General features: G+C 54.8%; 1 protein-coding gene across 1 annotated transcript in view; it reads left to right on the plus strand.

Moving 5' to 3' along the window:
• The window catches only part of HERC1 (HECT and RLD domain containing E3 ubiquitin protein ligase family member 1), a 50926-nt gene that overhangs the window by 11645 nt on the left and 20214 nt on the right, over nt 1-19067 (plus strand). The window contains exons 11-38 of the mRNA XM_087703927.1: nt 814-944; nt 1691-1856; nt 2104-2229; nt 2482-2703; nt 3100-3252; nt 3417-3549; nt 4041-4232; nt 4342-4563; nt 5101-5274; nt 5761-5875; nt 5977-6097; nt 6352-6523; nt 6658-6964; nt 7921-8041; nt 8226-8277; nt 11052-11320; nt 11882-12097; nt 12804-12924; nt 13066-13303; nt 13798-13988; nt 14212-14367; nt 14532-14638; nt 15047-15157; nt 15289-15465; nt 15843-16082; nt 16412-16495; nt 16992-17503; nt 18084-18850. Coding sequence (XP_087560053.1) covers nt 814-944; nt 1691-1856; nt 2104-2229; nt 2482-2703; nt 3100-3252; nt 3417-3549; nt 4041-4232; nt 4342-4563; nt 5101-5274; nt 5761-5875; nt 5977-6097; nt 6352-6523; nt 6658-6964; nt 7921-8041; nt 8226-8277; nt 11052-11320; nt 11882-12097; nt 12804-12924; nt 13066-13303; nt 13798-13988; nt 14212-14367; nt 14532-14638; nt 15047-15157; nt 15289-15465; nt 15843-16082; nt 16412-16495; nt 16992-17503; nt 18084-18850 — 5596 coding nt within the window. The remainder of the gene's footprint in view (nt 1-813; nt 945-1690; nt 1857-2103; nt 2230-2481; nt 2704-3099; nt 3253-3416; nt 3550-4040; nt 4233-4341; nt 4564-5100; nt 5275-5760; nt 5876-5976; nt 6098-6351; nt 6524-6657; nt 6965-7920; nt 8042-8225; nt 8278-11051; nt 11321-11881; nt 12098-12803; nt 12925-13065; nt 13304-13797; nt 13989-14211; nt 14368-14531; nt 14639-15046; nt 15158-15288; nt 15466-15842; nt 16083-16411; nt 16496-16991; nt 17504-18083; nt 18851-19067) is intronic.

Raw genomic sequence — 19067 nt, forward strand, 5'->3', positions numbered from 1 at the left:
CTTTTCCTCCGGGGACCCTTCGTCACCAGGGACCGCAGTGTGATTCTGCATTAACTGCCGCCTTCTAAGAGCCGAGGTGGCGCAGTGGTTAGGGTGCAGCACTGCAGGCTACTTCAGCTGTCTGCTAGTTCGGCAGGTCGGCGGTTCAAATCTCACCGGCTCAGGGTTGACTCAGCCTTCCATCCTTCCGAGGTGGGTGAAATGAGGACCCGGATTGTTGTTGGGGGCGATATGCTGACTCTGTAAACCGCTTAGAGAGGGCTGAAAGGCCTATGAAGCGGTATATAAGTCTAACTGCTATTGCTATTTTAAACTATACTAGATTTCAGTTTTGCTTGTATTTATTTCTGAACCATTCTGTGTATTGGACACAGAAGAAAGATAGCGGAAGGCTGTTGGGGAAAAAGTGGTAGCGCCCCCCCCCCCCCAAAAAAAGCACCTGTTTCCAGCACAGCATCTAGATCGGAATAAACAGGAAGGACAAAGAGAAACAGAAATGGCTGTGAGAATTATCAGGCGGCTTTTAGGTTTGGCTCTGGCTAGCTAGGGTTGAGGTGAAAACACTCAGCAGGTCAGTTTGGAGGCAGAACCGGGCAGCTGAGAGCCCTGGAGGAAGGCCGTGGCACCCTCTGCTGCCATGCTTCCAGTAAAGCTGCTCGGACGTTCCCCTGAAGACGAGCTGCCTTTGAAGGAACCCGGGTGCATTTCATCTCCGATCTCCTGTTCTTGGCTGTGCCTGGTTCTGCCCTTCAGGGGCTGTTAGTGGGACGGGTGTCTGTGTTCCTTAACCTTCCTTCCTCCGATTGCAGGCAGGTTGTGGCCTGGCACAGGCCGTATTGTGTGGACCTTGAAGAAAGCACCTTCTCCCACCTCCGTTCTTTCCTCGAGCAGTATTGCGACAAAATCAACAGTGAGATCCCTCCTCTTCCTTTTCCTTCCTCGAGGTATGAAACCTTTCCGGCTGCTTCTCTTGCTATTACCGTTACTAGTATGGAGGGTGTTTTCTGCATGTCCGTCTTCTTTTATTGTTGTAATATAGTTCCTTGTGTAGGTGTGTGTCCTCCATGGCCCAGTTCATACCAGGGCATGCAGAGCCACGCTGAACCACACAGGAGAAAACAAACTCCTAGAACCTCATAACATCCTGATAGTGCATAGCATAACAGTCTGAGATGTGCCCTACCAATGACGCCCAGGACTTGACCATATATAGACAGAACTTCCCTGAGCAGTAGATTAGAAATTGTACTTTTACAGGCTGTCTTTACTCACATGCTATTGCTCCTCCTGCCTTTGTCCTATCTCAATAAAAGGGGCTCTCAGACCCCCAATCTGGGTCGCTCCATCCCGAGAAACAACATTTCTCAACATTGGCCTCATGGGCGAACCATTTTATCATGAACGCAGAACTAGAATTCCTCCTTTTCAAGGTTTCTGATTTTTAGCAGGAATGTATGGGCTCTCCTGTGAACAACCGGAGGCTTTGCTGCCGGGTGGGAGAGGACGCTTGCTAGTTCCTCTTTCAGCCGTAGCACGAGCACAGAGCGTGGGACAAGGCCCACCGGAGCTTGAGGGTGTGGGGGGGGGGGCTCCCCCATTCGTGCTTTCAGCAGTGAAGTCAGAGGGGGAAGCCCATTTGGAAACGGGGGGCAGGAGAGGCCCCTGTTAATGGCGACGCCTGGTTTTGCAGGGAGCACCACACTTTCCTTAAGCTCTGCCTGAAGCTGCTCTCCAACCACCTGGCTCTGGCGTTGGCCGGCGGGGTGGCCACCAGCATCCTGGGCAGGCAGGCCGGGCCCCTGCGGAATTTGCTGTTTCGCCTGATGGATTCCTCCGTCCCAGATGAAATCCAGGAGGTCAGTCTCGGTCGGGAAGCCCCCTTTAGACTGTAGCTTCCCTTCTGGATCCCTTTGACTCTCCTCCGACCCGTTCGGCAGTCGCTCAGCACCGAGCTCTGAATTTCACCACAGCCTTGAGGGGAAACCTGGCAAAAAGTGGGAAGGAGCAACCGTTTCAAAACACCTTTGCTGAACCAGATCAAGTCTGTTTTGCAGCTTTCAGTGGAAGGTTGACGCCGTTTGGTCCCCCCCCCCCCAATTGCAGGTGGTGATTGAGACCCTGTCAGTTGGAGCGACGATGCTGCTGCCTCCCTTGCGGGAGAGGATGGAGCTGCTGCACTCCCTCCTCCCCCAGGGCCCCGACCGATGGGAGAGCTTGTCCAAAGGGCAGGTAAGGCGTACCTGAGCGTTTACGGGCTGCAGAGGATCCGATGCTTACTCTGCTCCTGAACTGCAAGTTCTCGGAACAGCTGAAAAGGGAGGGTGAAATTTATCTTTCAGGGAAACTAACTACCTTCTGTGCTGCCGGGCAGTGTGAAGGTCAAGTCAACACAATCGGCTGTAAATTTGCTGAAAACCATGTGTGAGGGATGTTGCTTTGATGTCTGTGGTGAAGGAAACCCTTTTCCTCCTTTTCCTTCAGCGAATGCAGTTGGATATTATTCTGACCAGCCTGCAGGACCACACTCATGTGGCCTCCTTGCTGGGCTACAGCTCCCCCTCGGACGCCACAGACATCTCCTCCCTCTGCCTCGCTTACGGGAATCTCTCTGACGCGGCCTACGGGGCCCAGAGCCACCACCCCGATACTCACCTGGCCGAAATCTTAATGAAGACTCTCCTGCGCAATTTGGGGTTCTATACAGTGAGTTCTCTGCCTGGGTTTCCCAACCTACTCCCCCCCCCCTTGCCCCCGGAATAGTTTATTCCAGAAACACTGGCCGGACCAGAGGGCTGATGGGGGAGGGGGTGCAGAGGGGGGAACAACTGTTTTTATTCACAGCCTTAAGTATTGTCCTCACTCTCTCAATTGGATTCATAATGTGGTTATGTCGTCTCATGGTTGCCTTTTCCTAATCAGTGAGAATTGTATTACAGCAAGGACACAATGTGGTTTTTTTTTAAAAGCAGGAATAGAAAGCAGCATTTTTATCGATAGACGCGAGGCTCCTATAGGAATGTGGGAATGAAGGAAATGCACGCAGGGAGGCATATTAAACTTGGGTGTGTGTGTGTGTCTGTGAATCTTCTGCCCCGGCAGGACCAAGCCTTTGGAGAGCTGGAGAAAAACAGTGACAAATTCCTCCTTGGGACGTCTTCCTCGGAGAACAGCCAGCCTGCTCATCTCCACGAACTGCTTTGCTCCCTGCAGAAACAGCTGCTGGCCTACTGTCACATCAACAGCGTTGGCGAGGTGAGTGCCACGGTCCTTGCAGCCACCCCCAGGGAAAGCCAAAGAGGGAAGGACCCGCTGGAGGGGAGTTTTAGGTGCACCCTTCTTGGCTAGAGGTCATCGGGGGAGCAGAGGAGCCCCTCGTTGGTGTCGAGCCCCTTCTGACGGCTCCCTCTTGTCAGCAGAACTCCAGCAGTGTGGCTCTCCTGCACAAGCACCTGCAGCTCCTCTTGCCTCATGCCACGGAGATCTATTCCCGCTCAGCTACTTTGCTGAAGGAGAGTTCCTGGAACGGCAGCGTAGGGGACAAGCTGAGAGGTAGGTGTGTGCGTGTGTGTGTGTGTGTGTGTGCGTGCACGCTGTTCATCTGACTGTGCTCAATAGTGACAGAACTACGTTTATCAGACTTTTTTCCTCCAATTTATCTTGGGTTTGCTGAGTGTTTCTATGCTGAAGTGCCCCAATACGGGTCAGGTCTGGCTTGGCTGGTCCTAGTCCTGGTTTAGAGTAACCGCTGGAGAGGCTTAGCCTGTGTCTTGGGGCCACGTGGGAGCCCTGGGGCTGCTTCTTGAGTCTGGTCAAGGGGCGCCAAAGTTATGTCGGGGGGGGGGGATTCTTGGGACTTGCCTGCCTCCAATTGAGGAAGGGAGGAATTCTGCAGCCAGGATTCTGGGAGTTGAAGTCCAGACAGACTGAGAGAAGGCATGAAATTGTAATCAGGGATACATCATCTCCCCCCCCCCGCTCTCTCTCCTGCTGCAGCCTTCCAGGCCTGCCCCTCATTCACGAGTCTTTTCCCCCCATTCCAGATGTCATCTATGTGTCTGCAGCAGGAAGCATGCTTTGCCAGATCGTGAATTCCCTGCTTTTGCTGCCTGTATCGGTAGCCCGATCTTTACTGAGCTACCTTCTGGATCTCTTGCCCCCTCTGGATTGCCTTAACAGACTCCTGCCGGCTGCCGTGCTTCTAGAAGACCAGGAGTTACAGTGGCCTCTTCACGGTAAAGCCTGACTCAGTATTTCCCTTTTCAAGTGGGGGGGGGGATTCCAGAGCGGAAATGGGCTTGTAATCCCACTTTTCTAAAAAGCGGAATTGCTCCACGTCCCCAGGTGGGCCTGAACTGGTCGATCCGGCTGGAATCCCCTTACCTCAGCCGGCCCAGGTGTGGGTGTGGCTTGTGGACCTCGAGAGAACCGTGGCTTTGCTGATTGGACGGTGCCTGGGTGGGATGCTGCAAGGGTCGCCGATGTCTCCCGAAGAGCAGGACACCGCTTACTGGCTGAAAACACCGTTGTTCAGCGACGGAGTCGAAGTGGACGTTCCCCAGTTAGGTAATCTGGTCAACGGCCTGAAAGATTTGCAGAAATGAGTCACAGTGGAATAATGCTTGTCAAAATAATCCAATAAGTTTCCAGAATTGGGAGGGAAGGGTGGAAAGATGCGATGGTGGGGGCTTTTTAGGTTAGGAAAGTGGGGCAGAATAAGAGAAGTATAAAAATATACACTGGGTTGGAGAAAACAGAGAAAAAACATTGTCTTCATTGTACAATATTAGAACCCATTGAGGTTGTGGAAAAGAAAAGAATCAGGGCCGGATTTTGGACAGATGGGAGCAAGCAAGCACTTCTCCCGGCCGTTAGCCCCAAAGAAACATCACCAGCTTGAGTGGCTTTAAAAGGGAGCAGTTGAAGGCCAAGCATGCTCCGTAGCCATGCTGGGGCTCCTCCGAACCCCGGTTGGTTCCCCTTAATCACCAAGTCTCTGAGCTGCTCCTGTTTCAGGCGCATCGAACTGCGGCTCCCATAAACTCAAGAGGGATTTGGAAAGTTGAGCTGGTAACGCTGGATTTGTGTCTCTGTTGCTTTCAGAGAAGTCGGTGAGTTCCCTGCTGGAGGTGGCCCTCTCCGGGAACGAGGAGCAGAAGCCTTTCGATTACCGCCTGCGGCCGGAGGTCTCCACCTTTGTGGACTTGGCCCTGGGCTGCGCAAAGGAGCCGTCGCGCAGCCTCTGGGTCAGCATGCAGGACTACGCCGTGAGCAAAGGTCAGCGCTGGGGAGCAGAAGAGAGAGAGGGAGCCTGAGACCCCCCTCCCTCCTGGCTCTCTCGGGGGATGGGTCGGGTGTGTCCCGGGTGAAAGGCTGAGGGGGGCTTAGTCCCCTCTTGGGGAAACAGCCCAGGTTTTCTGAGAGAGGGTCTGGCTCCGTTTAGCCAGGGAAGGCAGCCCCTGAGCCGCCTAAGGGGGCAAACTCGGCCTTCTGATCTCCAGGGCAGAAGCCCAGTTTTCCATCCTGTGTGCAGAGAGCTTTGATCCAGCTGGGAATAGGAGGGGGGGGGACTCCTCTGGGTGGCAAAACACTTTCAATGTCCCCTTCGAGCCCCCTCCCCAAATTATATTGTCTTCGCGGGGCTGGGGGTGGCCAATTTCCCCAAAGAGTTCCCCCAAGGGGGAACCACTGTGGAACCTGTGAGGCCGTTTCCACTCTGGATGCTTCCAAGGTGTTTTCTTCTCTTCCTCTCCTCCGGCCCAGATTGGGACAGTGCAACCTTGAGCAGTGAGTCCCTGCTGGACACCGTCTCCCGATTCGTTCTTGCTGCCCTTTTGAAGCACACGAATCTTCTCAGTCAAGCAAGTGGCGAAAGCAGGCAAGTATCCCAAGCAGAGTCTGAGGTTCTTATCTTCCGACTGGGGTCGTGTGGTCTCTGGCCTGAACCATGTGTGTGTGGGGGGGGGCTTGTGTTTTTAGGTACCAGCCAGGAAAAACCTTAGTAGAAATCTATCGCTGTGTGTATAAAGTTCGGAATCGTTTGCTTGCTTGCAAGAACATGGAACTTATTCCCACCCGCTCGTCTTCCAGGGACAGATGGGTAAGCCTGACGGGCAGCCCTTTCCTTTTCTTAAAGAGGGAAGGCATTTTAACGTGAAAGATCGCTGAAACCCACGTGAGCATTTCTCCGTGTTTTGCTTTTTCAATTGAAGTATTTCACATTGGAATCCTGTTGAAATAAGCTTGGTGTGAGAGCCAATGGGTTATTTTTATTCCATTGGAGGAATGGCTTTTTCCCCGTCTAATTGAAGCAGGGGGTCCGCTCACAGCACCTCTCCTTTGCCCTCTTTCCAGCTGTCGGATAATCCAGAATCGTCAGACATCGATGCTCAGGAAAGCCCCTTTACCCGCACCATTGACGAGGAAGCCGAAATGGAAGAGCAGGCCGAGAGGGAACGAGAGGAGGGGCACGCAGAGCAGGAGGAGGAAGAGGAAGAGAGAGAGCACGAAGTGATGACCGCCGGCAGTAAGTGGGCGCTGGGGCCGGGCGCCTCTGGCAGAGCTTTGCCCGGGGACCGAGACATTCGGCTGAAGAATTACTCTCCTCCTTGAGCTCTGCCGAGCAGTTAAGACCTTTTGTTTTTGTGTTGCATGTTACAGAAATATTTCAATGTTTCCTATCAGCCCGTGAAGTAGCTCGCACTCGAGACCGAGAGAGAATAAATGGCGGGCTGGGGCCGCAAGCGGAGGATCAGCCCCCCCAGGCCCAGCAGGAGCGGCGCGGCAGCAGGGACCTCCCGGAAGGCCAGGATGTGTACACGGCTGCCTGCAACTCGGTGATCCACCGCTGTGCCCTGCTGATCTTGGGGGTCAGCCCCGTGGTGGAGGAGCTGCAGAAGCGAAGGGAGGAAGGGCAGGCACAGGCGCTCTCGGGCAGCACTTCGGAAGGGGGCGGCCTCATGACCAGGTGCGAGCAGCTCGGCCCTCTTCTCCAGCCCCTGTGGCTGCACCTGGGCCCTTTGTGGCTGTCCGAGCGGGGGTGCTGCTTTTTCAAAAACTCCCCGCAGGGCTGTCCGTGGGGTCGTTGCCCGTCGGATGCACTTAGGTATCGCGGGAGAGTAGATTTAAGCCAAGGCGAGGAGGTTGTGGCTGAGTTCATGCCAGCAGAAGCCCTCAGTATGAGATTGAGATTTGTTCTATTTATATGCCGCCCTATTCCCAGAGGGACTCAGGGCGGCGAACAACTCAAAGGGGAAAGGGAACACAAAAGTACAAGACAAGCATTTAAAATAGCAACAGCCACACAATTGAGAGGGGAAGAAAGCTCATCGACCCCAGGCCTGCCGACACAGCCAGGTTTTAACGGCTTTTCGGAAGGCCTGGAGAGAGGTGAGGGTCCGAATCTCTGCGGGGAGTTCGTTCCAAAGGGCCGGAGCTGCCACAGAGAAGGCCCTCCCCCGGGTAATAGCCAGGTGGCATTGGCTGGTAGACGGAACCCGGAGGAGGCCTGCTCTGTGTGATCTAATGCAGTGTTTGTCAACCTTGGCAACTTGAAGATGTCTGGACTTCAACTCCCAGAATTCCCCAGCCAGCGAATGCTGGCTGGGGAATTCTGGGAGTTGAAGTCCAGACATCTTCAAGTTGCCAAGGTTGACAAACACTGATCTAATGGGTCTTTGGGAGGTAATTGGCAGCAGGCGGTCTCTCAAGTATGCTCAGTGGAAGAGCTCTGGGCGGTTCCTGGCCTGGCAGGGAAGCCGCCTGTGTGGAAATGGAAGGAAACCCTCTGAATTGGGAAGCTTTTCCTGGTCACGGCCTGTAACGGAGCATAGAGCAGGCCCTGAGACTCCAGGCAAATGAAAAGGCCTTTGCATCCTTGTGTCATTTTTTCCCCCCTCTCTCTTGTACCTTTATGCGAGGCAGAAGTGAAAGTCTCAGCGCAGAAAGTCGTTCGGGCCACACTACGTCAAGCTATAAACTGATGAAATCGAGGAGTGAATCTGACCTCTCTCAGCCTGAATCGGACGAAGAAAATTACTCGCTGGTGAGCAGAACCGATGCGATCCCAAAGGTGACTCTGTTCAAAAGCCCCACCTGTGTTTCTATCCCTCTCCCAGCCGGTGTTCCTGGCCTTCGCTTCCCTCTGTCCACTTCCATGCTACCCCTCTCCAGTCGTCATCCGGGGTTTAAAGCTTACTGTGAATAACGTTTTCTGTTCTTCTCTTTAGAGCGGAAGGCGAAATGTGGATCTGGATTTGGCATCGTCGCATAGAAAGAAAGGTAAACCACCTCGGAGCCCCGGCGCTCTCTGAAGCAGGGCTCTCCGGCCTTCGCAACGGGGAGACCCGTGGACGTCGACTCCCCAGAATTCCTCAGCCAGCTGGGAGTTGAGGTCCACAGGCCTTAGACGGCTGCTCTAAAGCAGTGACCTCGACCCTTTGCAGCTTCAGACGACCTTCCGAGGCTGCCGTGTGGCCCCGTTGTAGTGTGGGAGGTTCTGAGAAGGGGCCTGAGCGGAGGGTTCGCCAGCATATGAGCCGGCCTTGCTGGCCACAGCCTTAGCCAGCAGCGGTCAGAGTTGCATTGGAGAGCAGGCTGATGGCCAGAGATTGTCCCTAAGGGCTGCCTGCTTCCACGGGTTGCTTTACGAGGGGGAGCTCTCGGCCTCCAAATCCCTCAGCCGGCTACGCTGGGGAACGTTCAGGAGCCTCCGGGTGGCCCCGACTGGAGACCCCTGTCAATCCAAGCTCTCAGTTTCCAGGAAGTGCCCCTTGATGGCCTTTGCTTGCATGGGAACACAGCCCCCCCACCCCACCCCCATTTCCCCTGTATGGACAGATTGCAGATTGAATGTTGTCTTCTGTACCCAACGTCTCTCTTTGTCTTCTGGTTCTTGTGTGGTAGTGTGTTTGCTCCTTTTGGGCCAGTTGAGCCCCAGGAAAAAGAAGAGCTTCAAGCAAGTACATGATGGCATGTTCTGATTTTATATTCTCTCTCTAGTTCGCCTACATACTTTATAAAGCATAAAATATGTACACGTCCATCTTGAATATCGCATTATAGAAAAGTGGCATAAAAGGACAAGTAAACATTGGTGGTTCCCCTCCCTCCCCCACCCCCCTTTTGTCAAGGAGAGGCTGGAGCTGCCTTCAGGCTCTCTCCAGCACAGGCCTCCCCTTCCGCTTGCCAGGGGGGGGGTCCCTGGACCACTGCAGAGCCCTCTTGGCCCTGCGGCTCCACCAAGGGAGCCAGAAAGAGCAGCTGCCCAGCCGGGGCTTCCGGGAGAGGGTGGGTTAGCTCAGACCCCGAATCTGCTGGACCCTGGAGACCCCCCCCCCTTTGGTGGCCTTTTCCTTTTTGTGAAAGGTGTGAAAAGTCACTTTGGATGGTTTCTGTGGGTTCGTGAGAGCCGAGGTGGCGCAGTGGTTAAATGCAGCACTGCAGGCTACTTCAGCTGACTGCTAGATCAGCAGTTCAGCGGTTCAAATCTCACCGGCTCAAGGTTGACTCAGCCTTCCATCCTTCCGAGGTGGGTGAAACCCAGACTGTGGGGGTGATATGCTGACTCTGTAAACTGCTTAGAGAGGGCTGAAAGCCCTATGAAGCGGTAGATAAGTCTAACTGCTATTGCTATTGCTATTCTCCCTTCTCTGAAGAATATATTTGGTAAGGAACATGCTGGACCCAGGCCCTTCTGCCCTAGTACGTTTCTTCTGGGCTCTGCAGTTAAAAAAAAGTGCTTTTTTAAAATCAAGGATGTTGAAGGGAGCATCCCCATTTCCTCTCCCTTTTCTTCCACCCACCCAGCAGGTGGAGGAGAGGGAGAGAATTCCCCTCGGAGCTTGCTGAATGCAGGGCAAAGACCGTAAGGCCGGTTTCTGCTGAGCTTGCCCGTCTCCCCTCCCAGGACCCAGAGCAGCACAAAGAAGCCCCTGCGGGGGAGGGGGGGGAATCACAGGGCCCTGGTGGTGGTGGTGGCTGCGTGCCCTGATACTATGTGGCCCCTGCCTCCTCCTCTTCCTCGCCCTTCCTCAGACCACTCTCCCTCTCTCTCTCTTCACTGAGGAGGGGTCAGCATTTGGCATCTGCCTTCGGCTTCCGTGTTTGTGCAGCTCTCCTAATGCTCAGATAATAAGATATTTAGAGAAAGGAAGGTGGCTTCAGACTCACAACATAAAATCTCCCAAGCCTTTGTGGAGTTGAATGCACTTATCGCTGCTCTGGAACTCTAGAATGCAGGAGAATTACAACCGATGAAAGTTTGAGCAGTGGAGTAATTAAAATTATTGCAAAACTGAGGGTTTCGCCCCACTCCCCGGTTTCTGAAAGTTTCATATTTTTTGTGCAGACAAGGTTGCCCTTCAACATTCATTTTCTTTTGGTCCCTGTGCATTTACTTAAAGAGTGACAGCTTTTTGAAATGACAGGGTCTTCTCAACTCTGCATCTGGTTACGTGATGCCTCAACTTACGACCACAATTCTGGGCTTAATTGTGGCAGAGAGCCAGGGACTCTCTATAAGCTCAGCCACTTTGCTCTGAAGCCAAAGCCTGCAGCCAGCCCACCATTCGTGCCTGTTTACTTGACCTTTAGGCACCCCTCTGTTTACATAAATGTCCAGGAAAGCTATAAATCACCCACTCCTGCTTTACACTGATGCAAGTTAAACACAAACCTTTTTCTGCATTTGTATGTCAAGAAAAAAGTTTCTCCTCTTTGTGTGTGGCAAATATTCTTTCCCCCTCTTTACCTCTATGTCGTTTTATTTGCGTATCGCCCTTTGCCAACGTTCCAGCTTTAAGCTAAACAGTTTGAGTGGCTTCTGCTTTTAATTTCCTGGTGAGGCAAAACCTGTCGCCTGGAGATTTGCCAGCAAAACATACAGCTCTCATTTTTTTTTGGCCTTTGATGTGGGAAGCATTGCTGACCATGCGCATGAAATTGACAGGAACCCCCATTTCCATCCGTTTCGAACTGCAAGCCGCGCGTTCACTTCTGCCGGTAGGAGAGCTGCGTTGCCTTGCCGGTGACGGAACTCTGCTGTGTGTTTCTAGGCTCGCTCCACAGCCCGATTGAAACGCTCAGCGACTCGTGGACTCGGCTAAAGCAGCGCGATTGGCTCTCCAGCTCTTCTTGTTTGTTCAGGGAGTCTGAGGTTGATTTCACAAAGTCCGTCGGCATCTACACGTTGATCGACAACATGATTAGCTTCGTGAGTGGGGATGTAGGGAGCCCCCCAGGCTTCAAGGAGCCAGAAGAAAGCATGTCCACCAACCCCCAGGCCTACATCGTGGCCATGGAGCAGCAGCAGCAGAGAGCAGAGGTGTGTGGCATGTCGGGGATCGGGGCCTTGGAGCTGCCAGCGGCCACTGTGCTTGGAAGGGCCCCTTTCGGGTTCCCCCACTCTGGCAAGTTGGCTGGTTGGGCCTTTGTGCTGTGAAAAGTAAGACCGGCCTTCCCACACGACAGGCTCTGGGCCAAACCCTGCTGGCCTTAATACATCACCACGAAATACCAGAGACTCTCGGCACATTGAATGCCACTGAGCCCCCCAGGGATTCACAAAGAGTCGCCTCCCCCCCCAAGCCACGGGCATGGCCCTGGGGCTTCTGCATTCCGTTTCCTTTTGACGTGGCTGCTGTCCCAAACCCCGCACTCGGGGTATTTTCTGTGCACCTCAGGAGGGGATGTGCCTTCGCACGTGTTTAAGTCCTGTCCCCAGCGTCCTCTGGGGTTCTGCAGGCGCAGCCCAGCCGGTTGGAAACCTGCCCTTCTGTTTCAGGGCAGTTACTCGCCAGGGGCTCAAGCATCCCTGTTGCCGATTCCCCTTGCAATTTGCTTTCCAAGCAGCCGCCCCCAATCCCTTCTTCTCCCTCCCCCTCAGCTGCGCCTGGAGGCCTTGCACCAGATCCTGGTTTTGCTTTCGGGAATGGAAGAGAAGGGCGGCCTGGCCTCCCTCGGCAGCCGCCAAGGACTGGGATTCCAGTCTTCCTCATTTCTCACTTCGGTGAGGCTGCAGTTCCTGGCCGGCTGCTTCGGCTTGGGAAGCGTGGGGCACGCGGGAGCCAAAGGGGAGAGCGTCCGGTTGCACCACTACCAGGTAAGGGCCCCGAGGAGAGGAGGCCGTCGTGCGTGCGCCTGCTGGTCTCGGCTTCATGCCAAACTGGCGGGCGGATCTTCCTTAGAACCAGCCGGTGGTAAAATCTAAAATCTTTTGCCACCGGTTCTGTGGGCGTGGCTTGGCGGTGGTCATGTGACTGGCTGGGCGTGGCCAACTTCTTTTCACGTCTTAAAGCATTTTTTTCCTACTTATTCGCGCAAACCACTAAGGGGGAAAAATGCTTTAAGAAGTGAAAAGAAAAAAGGTTCCCACAGTCGCATGGCTCACGGCTGATCCACACAACCGTTGGAACGCATTTTTTTTTCACTTTTTAAAACATTTTTTTATTACCGGTTCTGCCGATCAGGCAGTAAAAAAATCTTTGAAAAGTGAAGAAAAGTTTCCGTCACAATCAGTTGAGCCCTGCAACCGTTGGAACCTTTGTTTTCACTTTTCCAAGCATTTTTTCCCCACTTATTCCCCAGAACCGGTAGTAAAAAAGTGATTTAAAAAGTGCGTGTGTCTGTGTGGGAGTTTCCAACAATCGCCCGGCACAGCTGAGAGTCATGGAACCTTTTCTTTCACTTTTCAAAGCTTTCTTTTTTGCTACCGGTTCGAGTGAAGCGGTCAAAACCGGTAGCATTTCACCCCTGGAGCCAGCCCTCAAGTGGGTCGGCTTGACTGCCCTGGCACTCTTTTTTTGCAGGATGGCATCAGAGCAGCCAAGAGAAGCATCCAGACCGAGATTCAAGTGGCGGTGCACAAGATCTACCAGCAGCTGTCGGCAACCTTGGAAAGGGCCCTTCAAGCAAATAAGCACCACATTGGTAAGAGGAGCGGATTGAATCCGGCGTCATTTTTATTCCTGGGAAGAAATGCGCCAGAGGCTCCTCTAGCTCAACCCTCTCAAAGTACGTCCTTGGTTTTCCCTTTGTGTTTGTGTGTGCCTGCGTGTGTGTGTGTATTAGAGGCACAACAGCGGCTCCTGTTGGTGACCGTCTTTGCCCTGAGTGTGCATTACCAGCCGGCCGATGTCTCCTTGGCCATTTCCACCGGATTGCTGAACGTCCTTTCTCAGTTATGCGGGACGGACACCGTCCTTGGGCAGCCCCTGCAGCTCTTGCCCAAGAGTGGCATTTCCCAGCTCAGCACAGCTTTGAAAGTGGCCAGCACGAGGCTCCTACAGATTCTGGCCATCACCACCGGGTAAGGACTCACGAGGTCAAACCTACCCCCCAAAACGGACTGGTTGAAATACTGAAGTTGTGATGAAAGCCCCAAATTTGCCTCCTTTGCAAAACCAGCAAATGCTGGCCTCCTCCCCCAACCCCCCCCCCTGCCCCTTGCCCCATCCCTCCACCGTCTGCAGGCACCTCGGGAGGGGCTCCTTGAAGGCCCAGCCTGGTGGAAAGACGGGTCCCTAGTGGACATCCTGGCGGTTGAATAAATCGGGCCTGAGGTCGGCATGGAGGGTGCTCCAGGGTCAGCCTCAGGCCACTGAATAGCTGCCCCTGGGTGAACGAGGGCAGCCTCAGGAAGCCGCGTCCCCCTCCAATAGCAAGTCAGATCGTTGGGCGGTTAGTTCAGGCAGAGGAGCAGGAAATCCCCATCCCGGGAACGTCCTCCAGATCTCTTCCCAGGGCTTGGCCACCTCTGTGTGACCACCCTTGACTCCCCCCCCTCCCACCTTTCTCACCTAGGACGTACGCAGATAAACTGAGCCCCAAAGTGGTCCAGTCCTTGCTGGACCTGCTGTGCAGCCAGCTGAAGAACCTGCTGTCACAAGCGGGGGTGATGCTTATGACCTCTCCCTTCGGAGAAAAAGAAGTCAGCGATCAGGATGAAAAGAAAACAGAGTCCAAAGGTGACCCTGAGAGGAAGGACTTCAAAGGTACGAGACTTTTTAAAAGGAAGGGAGAATAATGGTCGGGAGGCCTCGGCAGCAGGAGACGCTCCCTCGGCTGCTCTCAAGCGCCCGTCTCCTGGGCCACGGTGATTGCCAGCAGAACAATCCCTGCTGCCCCTCGCTTGCCCTGCTTTGCAGATTAGGGAATCTATGGCACGGATGCCTCCTCTGGCTGGCAGAGATTCATTCTTTCTGCTTGGTTTTGCAGTTGCCCTCCGAAAACAGCACGCTGCAGAGTTACACCTGGGGGATTTCTTAGTTTTCCTCCGAAGAGTTGTTTCTTCCAAAGCCATCCAGTCCAAAATGGCTTCCCCAAAGTGGACAGAAGTGCTCCTGAACATAGCTTCTCAGAAGTGCTGCTCAGGTACGGCCCACCCAGGTGGCGAAGGAACGTTGGCATCAAGCGAATAACCAAGATTCTTCCATCGCTACGTGGCGCTCGGGCTTTAGGGCAGCGCTTTAGAAACCGCCTGGGCGACAGAGGCTGCCCTTTGCTCAGATCCCTTTCCTCTGCCCTTTCCCTTCCAGGTGTGCCCTTGGTTGGCAAACTGAGGACCAGGCTGCTGGCCCTCCATGTCCTGGAAGCCGTGCTGCCGGCCTGTGAATCCGGTGTGGAGGATGACCAGATGGCTCAGGTGTTGATACTTTGGAGAGAATTTAGCATTTGCATCTCTAAGCTCAAAATTAGGTCTCTGCCTCCAACAGCCTCCCTGGCTCACTTCTCACCTGTGCCTCAGACGCTGCCTTCCCCCAAACAGGGTCAGGGGTCTCCCACCTCAGTTGGCAGCAAGAGAGGCCTCACCCCCTATCTCAGGGTCATCCCTGGCCGCCTTGCATTTTGCGACAGTTGGAGGGTGTTCCTTCCACGGGGATGGGGGTGGGGGTTGCATTGAAGCCCTTATGTAGCCTACGAGGGACCCCCGCAGCCCCCTTGGGGACCTTCAGAGGTGGCCTTTGACCTGAAAGAAGAATGGAGAAGCCTAGTTGCAGCCTTCCCCTTGCAGTTCATTGCACTGAATGCGCTGTGCTGATGCTCCCCACAGGTGATCGAACGGCTGTTCTCCCTCCTGGCCGACTGCATGTGGGAGAGCCCAGTCGCACAAGCCAAGCAGGTGCTTCAGATGAAAGAGAAAGAGCAGGAAATAAAGCTGCAGGTACCATTTCACCTCCTCCCGCCCTGAGTCCCTCGGGAGAGGGCGGCATACAAATATAATAAATGAAATGTAATAAATTGTGCTGGTGGGCTGCCTCCCACTGACGGAGCTTTTCCCCTCTGTCCCTGAAGAAGCAGGGGGAGTCTGAAGAGGAGGACGAGAACCTCCCCATCCAGGAGGTCTCCTTTGACCCCGAGAAGGCCCAGTGCTGCCTGGTGGAAAGCGGGCAGATTCTCACTCACGGCAGCGGGGGAAAGGGCTACGGGCTGGCATCCACGGGCGTCTCGTCTGGGTGTTACCAGTGGAAGGTGCGTAGACCGAAAAGAACAGGTCGGACTCAGGCCTACGGCGGACGATAAAATATCACAGCTGGAGCGACTCTGGTTCGCTTTCTCGGCATTTCTGGCTCCTCAGGACGATGCCGAAAGTGTATTAGAAATAATGGATTCAGTGGTATTTGATCCCAAGAAGGGGAGGTTTTCACCCAGGAATACGTATATTTCAACTGCCCATTTTAATTTTGGGAAGAAATAATCGAAGAGTTGCTTCTTTGCTAAAAAGGGGGGGGGTTTCCATTATTTTGAGCGGGTTGCCATACCCAGATGTTCTTCCTTTTGTCCCATTCTTACATGCGACGCACCCGTGTTCATAGTTAAAGTTCACACAGTCGTTCTGCACTTTCTAGTTTTACATTGTGAAGGAAAACCGAGGCAACGAAGGGACGTGCGTGGGGGTTTCTCGTTGGCCCGTTCATGATTTCAACCACCGCACCACCTCCGACATGTGGCTGTACAGAGCCTACAGCGGCAACCTCTACCACAACGGGGAGCAGGCCCTGACCCTGACCAGCTTCACCCAGGGGGACTTCATCACCTGCGTCTTGGATATGGAAGCAAGGACCGTTTCCTTTGGCAAAAATGGGGAGGTGAGAGGCTTTGGCCTAGTCCTGCCTTGCTAGATCTGCCTATTGCTTCACAAGCGGTTCCCGGTCAAGGTTGAAAAATCCCCTCGGTGGCAACGTTTCAACCTGAACGGAGGAAGAGAGGCACAGTCTGCATTTCCTGCCTATAGCGGGTCCATTCCCATGGGAAAGTTAGTGAACAGATGCGGTGACCTAACCAAAAATGAAAGGGAAGGGAATTCCCAGCCTCAGCTTAAGCAGGCAGAAATCTCATAGACCAACCTGGAGCCGAAGGAGAAGGGCTCCCTTGTGAATGCAGGTCTCCACTCTCCTCATTTTTCTTTTTCCATTAGGAACCCAAACTGGCTTTTGAAGATGTGGATGCTGGAGAGTTGTACCCTTGTGTGATGTTTTACAGTAGCAACCCTGGAGAAAAGGTAATGTGGAGACTTCCGAGGTTTTGGAGCCGATGAGCTCCCGGCCAGTTTGAAAGGGAAACGGGTTTAGAAGTAGCAACTGGGGAGGGAGCAGGGAGACCGGGACACCCAGAAGGGGGTTCAATTCCTTTGGGCTCATGGAAGCCGCCTGGGCTGGCCAAATCTACCTGGAGCCTCATCCAGGAACCTTTCTAGCTTTGCTGCCTGAAATTCCGTGGCTCTTAGGCATGCCAAGAGCGGTGAGGAGCCCGGCTCTCTTCCCTGCTTGAGCTTGCCTGCCTTCTCTCTCCTCCACCCACTTTCCCATTCCGCCCGCTTAAAATTATGCCCAGCCTTAGCTCCCTTCTGCCATCCCGGGGCACTGCGAAGGCCGGTACCTCTGTGTCCTGCTGAAGGGTGGCTCTAATTGGGGAAGGGGCCTTTCTGAGCTCGGTGCAGGGGTCTCGAAGGCCTGAGGGGCAGCGAAGCCACTTCCGGGGTGTCTCTGTCTGCCCAGGTGAAGATCTGCGACATGCAGATGAGGGGCACCCCAAGGGACCTGCTGCCGGGGGATCCCATCTGCAGCCCGGTGGCCGCGGTGCTGGCGGAGGCCACGATCCAGCTGATCCGCATCCTGCACCGGACCGACCGCTGGACGCACTGCATCAACAAAAAGATGGTGGAGAGGCTGTGCAGAATCAAAGGCTGCCTGAAGGAGGGCGCTCAGAGGCTGAAGAAAAGCCGCTCCCTGCAGAGCCGGGAGGAGAACGAGGCGCGCGAGGAGGAGGAGAAGACGAAGCCCTGCGGCCGCCCACACGGACTGGCCGACCTCTCGGAGCAGCAGCTGAAGACGCTCTGCGTGGAGGTCTGGCCGGTGCTGGCGGTGATTGGCGGGGTGGACGCCGGACTTCGAGTCGGGGGACGCTGCATCCACAAGCAAACCGGGCGGCATGCCACCTTACTGGGCGTGGTCAAGGAAGGCAGCGCGTCCGCCAAGGTCCAGTGGGACGAGGCTGAGATCACCATCAGGTACAGTGCTGGTCTTCAGCAGGTGGAGTCCAGGAAACGGGCTGTTGAGTTTGATCTCTGGGCTTGTTGCTTCTGGCATTTTAAGGGTCCGGAGAGCCGATCGTTTACGACACGATTCGCTCAAAGGAAAGACTGCATTAGAGTAGTGCAGCACCGCCCAGAGGCCGAGGCGTCTTCCAATACAGGGCTGGGCTGTGCCCTGCCGGGGGGGGGGGGGGGGGGGAGGGGTGATACCCCAGGTAGGTGCCAGCCATGGGGGCGGCTGTGCCTGTTGAGAGGCACTTTCCAAAGGCAGTTTAGGAAAGTCAGTGCAGGGTAAACCATCTCAGGCGGTTGGAATGAAATGCATCGTTTTAGAGAGAGAGAGAGAGAGAGAGAGAGACAGGCGGCTTGTTACTTTTGCGTTGAATGTCCCCCCTCCCCATAATCTCATTTCCCTGGTTTACCTTGACCTTTAGACCGTCCACCCCTCTGGGTTGTGGTACATTTTGCCTCTGGCTTTGCCTGTGTGATTTCCTGTGCTTTCCTCTCGTCTATCCCTCACTTGCTTCTTCCTGTGTCGTTCTGGTCTTTATTAAAGCTTCCCAACTTTTTGGTCGCCTAGTGATACGCCGCTCTATAACCTGGAACCTTGCGAACCGCTGCCTTTTGACGTTGCAAGATTCCGGGGACTGACGGCCACCGTCTTGCTGGACCTCACCTACCTGACCGGCATCCACGAAGACCCGGGCAAGCAGAGTATTAAGCGGCACGAGAAGAGACACAAACACGACCCGGAAGAGAAAGGAGACCCCGAGCAGAAGACGGAAGGCGACGCTGCCCCCGAGGCACGGGCCGCGCCCAGCACGGAGGAGCCGAAGGGCCCCGGGGCCAGGCTGGAGAGCGAAGGCTCCTCCTTCTCTTTGGACGCCATTTCCTTGGGCATGGAGTGCCAGCATCTGAGCGCCGAGGGCAAGAAGAAGAACCACGAACACGCCGCCAAGAATCACGAGGCCGCGCAGTCGGAAACCAGGGCCGTCCAACTGTCCTACCTTTACCTGGGAGCCATGAAGTCCCTCAGCACGCTGCTCAGCTGCAGCAAGTACGCGGAGATGCTCCTCATCCCCAAAGTCCTGGCCGAGAACGGCCACAACTCCGACTGCGCCAGCTCCCCCGTGGTCCACGAGGAGGTGGAGATGCGCACGGCCCTGCAGTTCTTGATGCGCCACATGGTGAAGCGGGCAGTCATGCGTTCGCCCATCAAGAGGGCGCTGGGATTGGCACACCTGGAGCGGGCACAAGCCATGATCTACAAATTGGTTGTGCAGGGGCTGCTGGAAGAGCCGGGCGGCTCCAAAGCCAAGCCAGGTGCGTCCCCGGAAGGCTGCAGGGGGTGGGAGGTCAGCGCGAGGCCCCTCCTGTGGCTCAGAAGGACACACAGATCTGGGCTTGGCCCCACGGCCTGTGGCTGCCTTTGGCCTGAGCCCCTCTCCCCTCTTTCTCCTCCGGCTCAGCTAAACAAAGGGGGCTTTTTAGTCCCAAACCTGGAAGAGCCCCTGCCTCTCTCTGCAAGTCAGGTGAGGGT

Source organism: Thamnophis sirtalis, unplaced genomic scaffold (assembly GCF_051295495.1).
Source record: "Thamnophis sirtalis isolate CommonGarterSnake01/CBP01778 unplaced genomic scaffold, rThaSir2_p1.2 scaffold_2, whole genome shotgun sequence".
NCBI classification, from domain to species: Eukaryota; Metazoa; Chordata; class Lepidosauria; order Squamata; family Natricidae; genus Thamnophis; species Thamnophis sirtalis.